General features: G+C 44.1%; 1 protein-coding gene across 1 annotated transcript in view; it reads right to left on the reverse strand.

Annotated features, from left to right (window-relative positions):
• Positions 1–13,354, reverse strand: part of ANKRD17 (ankyrin repeat domain 17) — an 87,655-nt gene that overhangs the window by 34,990 nt on the left and 39,311 nt on the right. Inside the window, exons 2-8 of the mRNA XM_074147812.1 lie at positions 11,547–11,700; positions 10,780–10,936; positions 8,634–8,781; positions 8,192–8,339; positions 6,940–7,173; positions 6,255–6,349; positions 377–614 (exon numbers count right to left, since the gene is read on the reverse strand). Coding sequence (XP_074003913.1) covers positions 377–614; positions 6,255–6,349; positions 6,940–7,173; positions 8,192–8,339; positions 8,634–8,781; positions 10,780–10,936; positions 11,547–11,700 — 1,174 coding nt within the window. The remainder of the gene's footprint in view (positions 1–376; positions 615–6,254; positions 6,350–6,939; positions 7,174–8,191; positions 8,340–8,633; positions 8,782–10,779; positions 10,937–11,546; positions 11,701–13,354) is intronic.

Here is a 13,354-nt window from a genome sequence, read left to right on the forward strand (position 1 = left end):
CCCTCTGAGGGCCTCAAAGCACTTCTCTACGGCTTCTCAGCAATAACAGCATCCCAGGACAGGCCAAGGCCGTGATGCAGAGCGCAAGTTACCCACATTAACCCATCACTGTTCAAAGTCTGAGAAACGCAAACTTCTTCTGAAGAACAATTCAGAATGGCCTCTTACAAAGGAAGTGAGTACAGCAAAGGATTTTTTGCTTTAAAAAAATAAACAAACCAAAAAACTCACTAACTTCTCAAAAAGTGTGTGTGTGGGACAAGTTCAGAAGTTGTTGAAGAAGGAAATAAAAATTGCAGTAACTCAGCTCTTTCCCCCCCCAAGATATCCAGAGGCCTACTGAATTACAGCCCACGGAAGGCAGCGCAGTAGTTACCTTGCCCAAGTAGCAGTGCCACCATCTCCTCATGGCCTTCTCTAGCTGCTTCCATCAGTGGGGTGTATCCTTCATCGTTGACCTCTTCCAAGTTAGCTCCACGTTCAATTAACAGAGCCGCCAGCTCCACGTGTCCACCACAGGCTGCCAGCGTCAACGGGGACTCAAAAGAGTCCGCGGGCATGTTCACCTGAGCCCCGCTGTCAAGCAGTAACCGCGCCACCTCCACGTGCCCATCCTAGGGATTCAAAAAACTGAGATCAAAAGACTGACAACATAGAAAAGTCACTCTTCTCCAAAGCTTCAAGTAGGCACTGACTCAATTCCCTCAGAAGACTCATAAAGAAATTAGTAAAGTCCAAAACTATAGTTAAACTTGCTTAATAGTTTTCCTAAGCATTTTTCCTAAGCATTTGGATAAAGGTTAAAGATCTACTATTAAACAGGCACAAGAAGAAACTTCAAGCATGTTTTACCGAATATGTTCAGTTCAAAACTGAAATATTTTAAACCACATATCAAACTCTGCTGCCAACAGGGTAAGCAACAAGCTGGTCAGCTTCTTCAGCTTGTTTTGGGGCCAGTCTTGTTTAATATCTTTATTGATGATCTGGGTAAGGGGATTGAGTGCACCCTCAAGTAAGTTTGCAGATGACACCAAACTAGGCGGGAGTGTTGATCTGCTTGAGGGTCGGCAGGCTCTACAGAGGGACCTGGACAGGTTGGATCAATGGGCCAAGGCCAATGGGATGAGGTTTAATAAGGCCAAGTGCCACGTCCTGCATTGGGGTCACAACAACCCCAGGCAACGCTACAGGCTCGGGGAAGAGTGGCTGGAAAGCTGCCCAGCAGAAAAGGACCTGGGGGTGTTGGTGGACAGCCGGCTGAACATGAGCCAGCAGCGTGCCCGGGTGGCCAAAAAGGCCAACGGCATCCTGGCCTGTATCAGGAACAGCGTGGCCAGCAGGAGTAGGGCAGTGATGGTGCCTCTGTCCTGGGCACTGGTGAGGCCTTACCTCGAGGGCTGTGTTCAGTTCTGGGCCCCTCACTACAGGAAGGACACTGAGCTGCTGGAGCGTGTCCAGAGGAGAGCCACCAAGCTGGTGAGGGGTCTGGAGAACAAGTCCTATGAGGAGGGGCTGAGGGAACTGGGCATGTTTAGTTTGGAGAAGAGGAGGCTGAGGGGAGACCTCATTGCCCTCTACAACTACCTGAAAGGAGGATGTAGAGAGGTGGGTGTTGGCCTCTTCTCCCAAGGGAATAATGGCAGGAGCAGAGGAAATGGTCTGAAGGTGGGGCAGGGGAGGTTTAGATTAGATATTAGGAAGAATTACTTTACTGAGAGAGTGGTCAGGCACTGGAACAGCCTGCCCAGGGAGGTGGTGCAGTCGCCAACCCTGGAGGTATCTAAGAAACATGTAGACGTGGCACTTCAGGGCACGCTCTAGTGCCCGGGATTGTTGGTTTGTGTCTGTTTGTGGGTGGGTGTGCTGTGTGGCTGTGGGCGTTTGTTTTGTTTTGGTGTTTGGTGTTGTGGGTTTTTTTTTTTTGGGGTGGGGGTGGTGGGTGTTTGTTGGTGGTTTTGTTTTTTGTTTTGGGTTTTGTTTTTTTTTTTTGGTTGGACTCAATCTCAAAGGTCCCTTCCAATCAAGAAGATTCTGTGATTCATATCAGACTCCAGTTCAAGCGTTCGGATGGACAACAAGTTAAGAAATAAATTACCACTCAAATGTATTTCTTCTTGTGTTCTGCCAACACAAGCAGTGTAATAAATGAAGGAGTATTAAGATAATTTGAGTCCAAAAAATAAAATAATTTTCTCTCAGATGCAGGAATAACAGGTTCTGATGTTCTCAAGAACAGGTTCAGATGTTCTTCCTAAGGACTACAATATCAGCCTTCCAATATCTGAAGGGAGCCTCCAGGAGAGCCATAGAGGGACTCTTTGTCAGGAAGTGTAGTGACAGGACAAGGGGTAATGGTTTTAAATTGGAAGAGGGAAGATTTAGATTAGATATTAGGAGGAAATTCTTTCCTGTGAGGGTGGTGAGACACTGGAACAGGTTGCCCAGGGAAGCTGTGGATGCCCCATCCCTGGAAGTGTTTAAGGCCAGGCTGGATGGGGCTTGGAGCAACCTGCTCTAGTGGAGGTGTCCCTGCCCAGGGCAGGGGGGTTGGAACTCAATGATCTTTAAGGTCCCTTCCAACTCCAACCATTCTATGATTCTACAAAACCTTTACATCACAAATGAGTCACTCAATGCTAATGCTGCCCCCTCAGTCAGAGAGAAGTAATTTTGTTTTAAATTGAACATGCAGGTGCATTATCTGTTAAATACAGTGTATTTTAGTTATAAAAACCAATGCATGTCAGGAATAGAGTTGGTCTCACGTCCACGCAGACTGTTAGTGTCTCCCAGTATTGACATTACAGATTCCCAGCTCCTGGCGGGGGGAGGCATAAGGGAGGACAGGGTTTTAGTTCAGCAATTGTGCTTCCTTCCTTTCTTAAAAAGAAGCCGTGCATGATGACATTGCTTCCCTCTTGACTCCTGCAAAACTATTGCACTGCTCGATTTAATAGCGGAGTCAAGACTTCCTTTCTCCCTCCAAGAGAAAAGCCAGAAGATGACCATATGGCAGGGGTTCCTCACACATCTCAGGAGCCACCTGAACCACAGCCTGTCCTTGGCAGGCTTTTCCAGCCACCATTATCATGCTGTCAAACTCGTTCTACCAAACCGTAGCTCCTACCTTTGCTTTCTCCCTTCAGAAACAAAAACGTATTTGAGCATATGATCTTTGTCGTGTTTTTTTAAGCCCTAAGTCCAAGAAGGATCTGAAGTGGCTTTTCAGGTCTGTGTTTGCACTGGAGGCTGACAGTGACATACCCAACTGCCACTCAGTTCTACTTTTGTTCAGCCAGAAGCAGAGACCGACATGGGCACTGAGGGCCACCAACACCACAAACTCTCCAAACTGGTCTTCTCCGTGAGGAAATTGCCATCATTCAAACCTGGAGTAACTGTGATGGGAAAAGGTGTGACACACAAAGCCCAGGAGGGCTGCACAGAAAAACCAGCCGCTCAGCAGGAACAGGAGGCCACCCCAAGGTTGTCACTGAGCAAGGTGAGTACACCTGGAGCTCACACTGACTAACAAGGGGCAGCAAATTGCGGCCGCTGCCATCCTCACCAAGCCAGAAATCACAAGCAGCTCTTTTCCAGGCAAAATACAAAACTGCATCTGACATTCTTACACTTCATTTTAAGTGTTTTATACCACCTTCTGATATCCAAGCAGCAAAACATGATTTCCTCTCACAAAAATATCTAGGACATTAACTAGGACATATTCACCTTTTACATGAAATGTCAACACTATTTTAGGGAAAAAACTCCAAGACTCCGTAATGAATCTTTCCTCAGGGAAATGCAGAGACGGTGCCTCAGCCATCAGGCTGTGGCAAGACAGCTCACTAACGATCCCCGACTCACGCCAGGTACCGCCATCGGCGGTACAAAGCTATGCTTCACCCCTGCCTGTATGGGCCAGGAGGGCTAGAGAACAACTGTGTGTGGTTGAACACCAGGAAAGTTTCAACAAACCTTGCCCAACGGGGTGGTGCTGTTCAGCTCACCTACAACAGCTAGAAAAGGCCTCGTAACTGCTATTAAATCACAAAACAAAAAAAATCATCTTACCAACCCGCACAAGGGCACCAGGTGTCTTTTAAAGACCAACCACTGTGGGGAACCAGCACTCAGCCCTCACTGGGGACCATAAGGGTACTTCAGAAAGAGGAAGCATCAACTAGACAAACCTGCTTTTTGCTCCAACAAGGCAGGTCGTGTTGCCCAACAACTCCTCTGCGTTAAACCCATGTTAACTCCTGTCTATAAAAAAAAAGCTCTTGGTCAGAAGTCTTCCCCAATGCCTCCCAGGACAAGGTTTAACATTCTCACTGGCTTCTATCCAAGCGCTACGCCACATACACACAATTCTGGCACATATGCCCAAGTTCAACGCCATCCTAGAGAAGGTAGTTTTCTTCTGCTACTGAAGAATGACAACAGACAAAGCGTGCTGAGATGAGAAGGGCCTGCACGGCTTTATTTCAGACTGTAGCCTTTTGAAGTCCTGCTGTGGAAAACTGCTCCCTCTCTTAATCCCAGCTGAAGGTACCAAGACTATCCACTATCCCTCAGTTCTGAGCTGCAGCGTGGAAATGCCTACTTAGAACAGCTTCCTGCAGAAATATAGGAGACAGACTTTTTTTTTTCCCCTGTGGCTCAGTGAATCTTAATAAAAAATGGGTCTCAACATCCGATGGAGTTTTGTTAGTCTGCTGGTGGAGGGAAGGAGGGGGAAGAGGGTGGCAGGACAAGAAGGCTTGCTCCACAGCTCCATGAAATAGCAGCTTTCTCTGCAAACTTCTCATCTGTCAATGAGCCGTCCCGATGAGAAGGCTACTGCAACACCAAAGGGCATTTTATCCTCACCTTCCACGGAACTCCCTGCACAGACAGCACCTCTGATATTTTTATGGCTAATCCATTCCGATTTCAGAGTGAGATAAACACCAGCTGAAGTCCTGTTTATCTACGTGCCTTTCCCTCTAACGACTTCTTGAGAAGTATAATGGTTTCTGTTAATGATTCCCCTATCTGAAGTCATTGCCTTCCCTGAATAGACAAAGCTGGCTGACTTGAGAGCCATTATGGTTATTTCAGGAAAGGGAAGACTAAATAAGGATTTGCAGCACACCTGGCCAGCTGCAGATACACACCCTGACACCACACAATGCTCATGACATGACAAACTCAACCCAGGAGAAATCTAGTTAGAGGAGGGTGAAAAGGAAACTATCTAAAGACACAGATTTAGCAAGTTTCCTTCACTACAAAAGCCTGGAAGAAAGTCTCAAGTCTGGCCACAACTCTACCATTCCAGCTTTAAGATGTACCCATACATCACCTTTTCAAGGGAAAGCTTCACATATATTTGTGTTGTACAGAAAAACTATTATCCAAAAAACAGTTGTTCTCAGAATTTTACTAGATTTTATAAAAAGGTAATCTATTCTACACTGTCAGTTTAGAATTGCCTCAGACAGGCAAAGCACAAACATGAAGGTACTTTTACTACTGAGAGGTTAACGATTTCCCCTTCCCTTTCCTAGGTGCTTCCCAAACAGGTTCTGATCCTGGTTTTTCAAACATGGCTATGGGAACCGGACACGTGGCTATAGGAACTGCACTAAGCCAAGTGCAGACGCACACCTGAACATAGCCACCTCCACTGAAAGAGAACTTAGCTTACAAACTCCTTACACATCACACAGGTATGTCAAACGCCTCCAACAGCCAGGCTATGACCATGTTCACAGCTGATGTTTAGCACATTAGGATTGTTAAAAGCATTTCCACAACCACTGAGCATCTTCCACTTTAAGTTATTTAATTCGGAGATTCCTGTATAAAGGACTTTCCCATCATAAACTGAAAGTTGCTCACTCAGAAGCCTGAAAAATTACACAAAGCGAAAAAAAAAAGGTTCTGTGAAAAAAAAAAAAAAAAAAAAAATCGCTATTATCTACTTTTGGCTATCTCAAAGTTAATAATTTCTCTGAACTGAGGTCACAAAAGCAGGTGTTTGAAAGCAGGCCTCCGTGGTTATCAGAAGAGCAAGTGACACATAACAGCACAAGGAGAGATGCAGCCCGGGACAACGAGCACAACAAGCTTTCTGATTTCTGCACAGGAGGAAAAAAAAAAAAAAAGAAAAACTCAAGGGCAGGTGGACATCCAGAAACCTGTCTATTCAAAGGATGGGTTCAGAGAGCCCTCCTGCAGACGGGAGGCAGGTTCTCCCTTACCATGCAAGCCTCCATGAGAGCAGTGTGCATTTCATCCGTCTTGTGCTCCTGGTCTGCCCCAGCTTCCAGCAGGAACCTCACCATTTCTAGGTGGCCTGTACGGAGAAAATATTTAACAGATAAAACTACTTTAGAAAGCTCATTTCACAAGTCATGGGAAGAGTCTAATGTACATAATGAAGGTACATAACGTACATAATTAGCTGCCTAATACTCTAAGGGAGGCAAAAAGGCCTGTTGCCCAAGCACTGACACCTAAAAGGCAAAGTGTAGACTTTGCTTGTTTTCAAGTGCTAAGAACTTTAAAATTGAATAATTTCTGATTGTAAGCAGAGGTATCTTGAATAATATAGCTACAATACAGAAAGTTGACCACACCTACTTTGTGATAAAGAGCATTAGTTGCTTGTCTCCTAATTCACTTAAGAGAGAATTCTTTAAAGCATTGTAACAACTCAGACAAAGGTTTAAATCTTGATACTCTCACTCTCCACACTGATCAGCACTTTACACATGGCGCATACATGCCATGTACCAGGATAAAAGCATCAGAAAGTGTCTGTTCATAGCCTTTAAATTAGTTTTGTCCCAGACAGAAAGGGTGAATAAACACGTTTCAGGAGACTTTTCACACCTGGTAGAATTTTCCACCCCTGTGTCTCACGTTCAGAACCTGGCACTGTACCTTTGTAGCAAGCCAGCGTAAGCGCGCTCTCCTTGAACTCATTGGAATGCGTATTTATGCCCGCTCCGTTTTCCAGCAGGACTCTGGCCACTTCCACGTGGCCGGCACTGCCCGCCTCCATCAGCGGAGTGTGACCATTCTCGTTATGGTCCTCGATGCTGGCGCCCGATTCCAGCAGCACCTTCACAACGTCGACGTAGCCTCCAGCACAGGCGTATGTAAGGGCTGTATTGCCTAGAGCCAGGACAGAGAAAGGGTTGAGAACACAATTTGACAGCATTCTACACTGGGAACTTCAACTTATGCTCCGTTTTATCGCTTTTCCCTGGCTACCTTATGGAACAGGGCTTCTTCACCACAGGGAGGGGAAAAAAATAAAAAGGCAAGTAACTGCTCAAAGGAGCTCAGTGCTCTGAGAATGAATAACTCTGTGTGCCTGGTGACTATTGATGCACTTCTCTTCCCATTTCTATCCCAGCTTCCATCACAAAACCCCATCCCTTTTCCTGTAAATCAGCAGGGACGTATCAAGTCTTAAACACCTCTAAAGGGCTAGTTCAAAAATGCCCGTAGGCAAATAGAACAGTCAAAGAATTTGCCTTTATGAAAGATAACTTGAAAAAACCGAAGGTCAAAGCAGTATAACTGCTCAGAATTACTTCACTGAAGAAAAAAAAATAAATAACAGAAATAAGGCGTCTTCTGGTATCCCAACTCTCCTCATCACTCAGGATCAGCACTCACTCTGGCAATGACAGCTGACTACACAAAATCCCTCCACTTCAAGGCCACATAAAGTAAGAAAATTTCCCAATTTCCTACAAAATTGCCATGGGAAAGGGAGAGCAGGGGAAAAGGAGAATAAAAAAAAAAAAAGAAGGGCCGTTTTCCCATGTTTACTATTTTCCCTTGGTTTCCCAGAAGATTATTGGTGTCAGGTCTATGTACACACAAACTTCCCAAGCTGTGCTTAAAATACTATGTGACAACAAATCCCATGTATGCAAAAAACTTTCAGTTACTAACTGGCCTTATCCACCTTTGTATGTCTGCAATCAACTAATATTTTATAGCTTCATTAAACAAACAAAGAAAAAAAAAAAAGGCAGAAGCTAAATAGTAAAATCAGGAGGAAGCATTCTGTGTTGCTTGGCTGAGAGCCACTGCTCCCAAATTTGCTCGCAAAGTCTCCCACACACTGGAAATCTCAGCTTTTCAGCCGTTTTCAACAGGGTTGAAGACACTTCTGTACCTGTTGATGACTGTGCATTCACATCAGCACCATGAGCCAGCAGCAACTTGACAATTTTGACGTGTCCACCATTAGCAGCTGCCATTAATGGCGTTATGTCTCCCTTAATGCCCCGGTCCTCGACATTAGCATGCATTGCCAGAAGAACCTGGGAACAGAAGGGTGGTCAACAACACCAGCAAGAGACAAAACAGGGCATCAAGATGGTTCAAACCCTACACAAAGCCTCCACCTTCACCAACAGTTTTCTGTTAGAAACACTTCGAGTAAGCACAAAGAATGCATTAACAACATTCAATTTATATATAAATCTCCATTCGCCAGATAACTGACATTTTCCACTACCTTAATACAAGCTTCCAGGTGCGTAAGACCGAATACATTCATTCAACACTTTTTTTTTGTACAACACACACGTACTAAGAGCAGTGAGGAAACCAACCTGCGCAAGCTCATAATATCCCGCTGAGCAGGCTAAACAAAGGAGGCTCTCCCCTTCCTCTGTGTGCTCGTTCACACTTCGTCCTTCAATTAGCAACTTCCGCACAGCATTTACATCTCCTTCGGAACAAGCCTCTGCCAAGCTGCGGCTAGTAAGATAGAAAGCATTTAGAAGTGAAAATGGACTGTGCTCTATGCGCAGAGTAAAAATCCAACACACCACAAGGATGCAATCAACAAAAAAGGAAACATAAGCTAAAAAAAGTGCCAACCGCTAACTAAAGAGGTGGCATTCTTACACTTAGGGTTTTCCACATAACTTCTCTGAAAATGGAGTGACGTGCATACTCAACCACTCCCCTTACTAAATTTTAACAGAAGTTTACAAGAGAAACATCTGCAGGATGACCATTTAGGTTACCGACTGAAGCAGAAAACATGTTGAAAGAAGATACAATCGTGGACTTGATTTAGTGTCTCAGCACTACACATGCAGCATGGTGTTATGTCCTACAGAAGTACAAAACCTTTTTTTGGTAATAATTTAAGAATTTGAGAACTAAGTGGTAACTTTCCCTTTTGAAAAGCTAATCATCTAGCAGTGCAAACCAATCACTGTTGGTTTATATCACTAATTACAACATAATATACAGTCTCAGCCTATTCCTGCTTTGTAGTTCCAGTTTGGAAACAGAGGTTTTATCCCACTCATTTTTAGAAATAAGGTTCAAAGAACAGGAGAAGTGAATACATGATGGTGAGTACAGCACCATGAGTATTCCTTTCCAAATCAGCAGGCACTATTCAGCATTGCATTCACATTCTCTTTTGCCCTGGGACCGGAGGGCATAGAAATGGTCTATTCATCATAACAAGACTTTAACTTTTGTTCAGTGCTGTAACTGTTAATTAAACTAAAACAAGCCACTTGCATCACTCTTCTCCTACAACAAAATTAATCACTTCCCCCGTGTCCTGTGCTGAAAACACCAGAATCTTGTCACGCAATCCAATGTTTCAATTGTGGCCCTAACTCAATCAAGCAGAAAAGAGTAGAATTCTCCTGGTTTGGTCAGTTCTAAGTCTCTTCTCCATTTAGGACGTCCCATCAACACAGAACTAACTCAAGAGTGAATGGAAAAATAAGGTAGTTGGCAGAAAGCCATATAACTCAACGTAAACATGAGCAATTCTTAAAATCCCCAAGATGTTAAAGCGGGTATTTGTGTAGCAAGGACTAACTTATACCTGTATATCGTACCCAGGACTCCTATTTAATTTGTGCCACCAAACACAATACTAATATATTGAGAATTATTTCTGAAACATGTCTGTTCACTGCATTTCCCACATCCTCTGTCCTTGGTAACAACTGTGGCAACAGCCGCCGTTCACAAGAACGAAGGTATCTGCGGGCAGGGAGGACATACCCCCAAACTATTCTGCTCTTCCTCATATGCCCAGATCAACACAGGAAGAAACATTTCTCTGGAGTTACTCAAGGAACAAAGTGCCAACGAGCACAGCAGCACTTGGTCATTCCCACTAACACTGTTCCTGTTGTACTGAAGCTTAACGACAGCCTAGAAGGCAACTTTCTCTTTCTTTCCCTCCTAAAAATCCCAGTAAGACAAAAACCCCAAAAGCCAGAGATTCCAGTTAAAAAGCAGGGATTCCCTGGGAGGCTCTGTCCAAGGTCCTGCCCGGTACCAGGGAGCTCTGACCACCATGGAGGCTCCAGGCCCTCAGGACTCTTCTCCTTCCTCTATTTGCTCTCTCAAGCAACAGCCTGGGCTATTTTTTGGTCCCAAAGCTAGTTTCATGCTATCACTGAATGACCCATTCCAGGATGTGCCCATTCTAAGGCCTATATTATTTAAGATCTTAGACATCTTGTTTCTATAGTTGGTCGAGTTAAACCACTCTGAGCGTCATTTTGGAATTCTAAGCAGTATTAATTGCCTCACTCCCCATTGCAAAACCTGACAGTCCAGGAATAATGAACAGGAGAAACACAGGTGATAACTTGGCACTAGTTCCACTTGAGTAAGAGTTTCACCATCCTGTAATCAAGAGTGATACAGCAAGAAAAACTGCTTTGAAAAGTAGCAAACCACAGAAAGCATGCGGTATAAAGCGTGGCTTACTTGTCCGTCTGCCCTGCGTTCGCTGTGCTCTCTGCTCTCATCCGGGTAAGCGCAGCGGCAGCTTCATCCAACGCGCAGCTGACAGAGGACGTCAGCCTGCGGAGCACCTCGGGATCTGCAAATGCTTTCCCATCAGCTGTAGACAGCTTACCTATTCCTTCCATCCCAATTTACAACCAATCGGTGCGCAGGCCAGAAAAGGAGAAAACAGAGAAGGTGAAATTGAGCCTGTGAGATCTGTTGGCAGAAACATCCCAAGCACCATGAGCTACAGCTTCCAAACCGAAGGGATTAACTGTTTACAACACTAATTTAAAAGCCGCACTCAGATGTGATGCGCGTGAATGAAACTCTGCAATCTGCAGAAGGCATTATTTTTCAACTCTTGGCAACTACTCAGTGTAAGCAACTAGTAAAGCCTTTCATACAGTAATTGTTATAAAACAACACCTCATAAAGCAATTTAATTTTTGATATATGGCTACAAGCCAAAGTCAGGTGTCAATTTTTCCTCAGGCTTTTAGATATCCAGTGCTGGAGGTATCTGATTAGAAGCACTGCCTTCACGTGAAACTCTGATTTTCCAAAATTTGAAGTGTTTTCATCAACTTCTTTCTCCTCAATGACTTGCACAACCCTGCCAAGTTCACACCGCCTTACACTCTGTATTTGTATCGTGCTCGTATGGATTAGACTTATGCAAGCAGTGCCAGTAGGGTCTCCTGTAAGGCTCTGGGGTTAAACCTGTGTGGGACACGAGTACTTACCTGCGGCTTCAAGTAAAGCTTCTAATCTTGCCTGGGTTTCTGGATCGACTGTTCTCAGGTCAGCACCATCCGCAGTACTTGACAAAAGCAGTTTAGAAGCCGTTTCCAACATTGGGTTTTCCAGATCATCCTGATCTAAGATAAACGATTCCACCTGAAAAATAAGAGATCTGGTTTAAAAATGATATCATTGACCAAAATATACTTGAAATACAAAAAAAAAAAACAAAAAACCCACACCGCAGTTGCACTTATCACTTAAGCATTTGCTTTTGAAGTACTTCGTTAGCCAAGCTGTCCTCAGTTGACTCAAAAGGGCATTATTTCATCAGTGGAAGCAATGAGATTTTCCAAAATCACATGCAAAGAATTTACCTTTTATCATCTTATCCATTTGCTCTGTGACTAGAAGCCACACGATATACAAGAAAGTTTTAAGATCAACTTCACATCTCCACACCGCACTCTAGTTTTCAAGTCCCACTTAACACAGGGAAGAAAAACCGAAAGAAGAGATATCGCTCCAGAAAACCTAAAGGCATTAGCTGCTATGAGTTTCTATACAAGCTGTTGGTTTGTTGGGTTTTTCTCCTCCTCAAAGCATGACAGATACACATAACAGACAATTATTCCGTTTAACACAACCCAGTCGTCTTTCAAAGAAGTGACCTACCCTCAAATGGCATTAGACCCTACTAGCACACAAACCCAGAAAAACTAAGTCATCGCTATTTTAGTGTTGCCTGTTGTCTTCTGACTTGCAGAAAAATTTCTCAGTTTTCTCACTTCTTTCCAGTCTGATGTCTCCTAATCCAACATTCTAAAAAGTAAGAGGACCAGCAAAATGTTTCAGCTATGATCAACTCAAATGCAACACACAGGAGTTTCACAGAACCTTTCTCAAGAACACATTTCCTACAGAATACGCAACCCATGGTATCTACCTTTTTCAGAAAACAGATGCTGAGTGGTCTAAATTCTTCTAAAGATCCTGCTTTCCTGTACTCTCCATTGGTTTTGGTTGTGAAACACATAGAAATTCAGGAAGAGATCAGTATATTAGAGCAAAAAGCCTCTAGTATCCATTTGTGCTTTACTGCCCGTTAAAGGAGGACTGGGACAGGTCGTTTAGAGAAGACACTCCTCCAAGTTCCACGAACACACTCCTCAGCCCACGAACTAGCCATCAAACCGTTTATTAGATTATAAAGACCAAGTTTAAACACCCCCCTACAAAGCTCACCAGCCTCAGAAATTTACACCTTCAAAAGTCAAAGAAATCAAAAAATAAAACCCAATGCCAAACCAAACCCCAAATCCATCTAAACGCAGCTCTGCCAGACAAACAAACCGCATGGCTCAGCCACCCCTACGCCACCATTAAAAACTTCAATGATCTTTAGATAAAAGCAGCTCCTGTCTGTAGTACAGCAATAATCTATTTCCACGTGGAACAGAGTTCATCAAGATAAAATACAATTGATTTTATTCTTCAGATTCATACGAGTCTCCAAGGTTTAAGAGCAGTCTCATGAGCATCACAAGCTCAGATTCCTGCAGACACATGCCCTAAGAATCTAAGTGGGCAGATAAACCAGATAATGCCTCCGGAAAGGCCTCCCTCCATCCTCCCGTCTCTTCTCGTCACAAATGAAGAGCTCTCACAACAACTTTTCCTCCTGCAGGCTGCCTCCAGCTCTAAACTCACTGGGATTTGGTGCTAGCACAGAGCTTGAGCCTGAACACCTGGACTGTTCGGGAAGGTAGGCAGAGAACTACCTTCTAAAAGACTTTGACTTCTCTCTTCA

Source organism: Numenius arquata, chromosome 5 (genome assembly GCF_964106895.1).
Source record: "Numenius arquata chromosome 5, bNumArq3.hap1.1, whole genome shotgun sequence".
Classification (NCBI taxonomy): Eukaryota; Metazoa; Chordata; class Aves; order Charadriiformes; family Scolopacidae; genus Numenius; species Numenius arquata.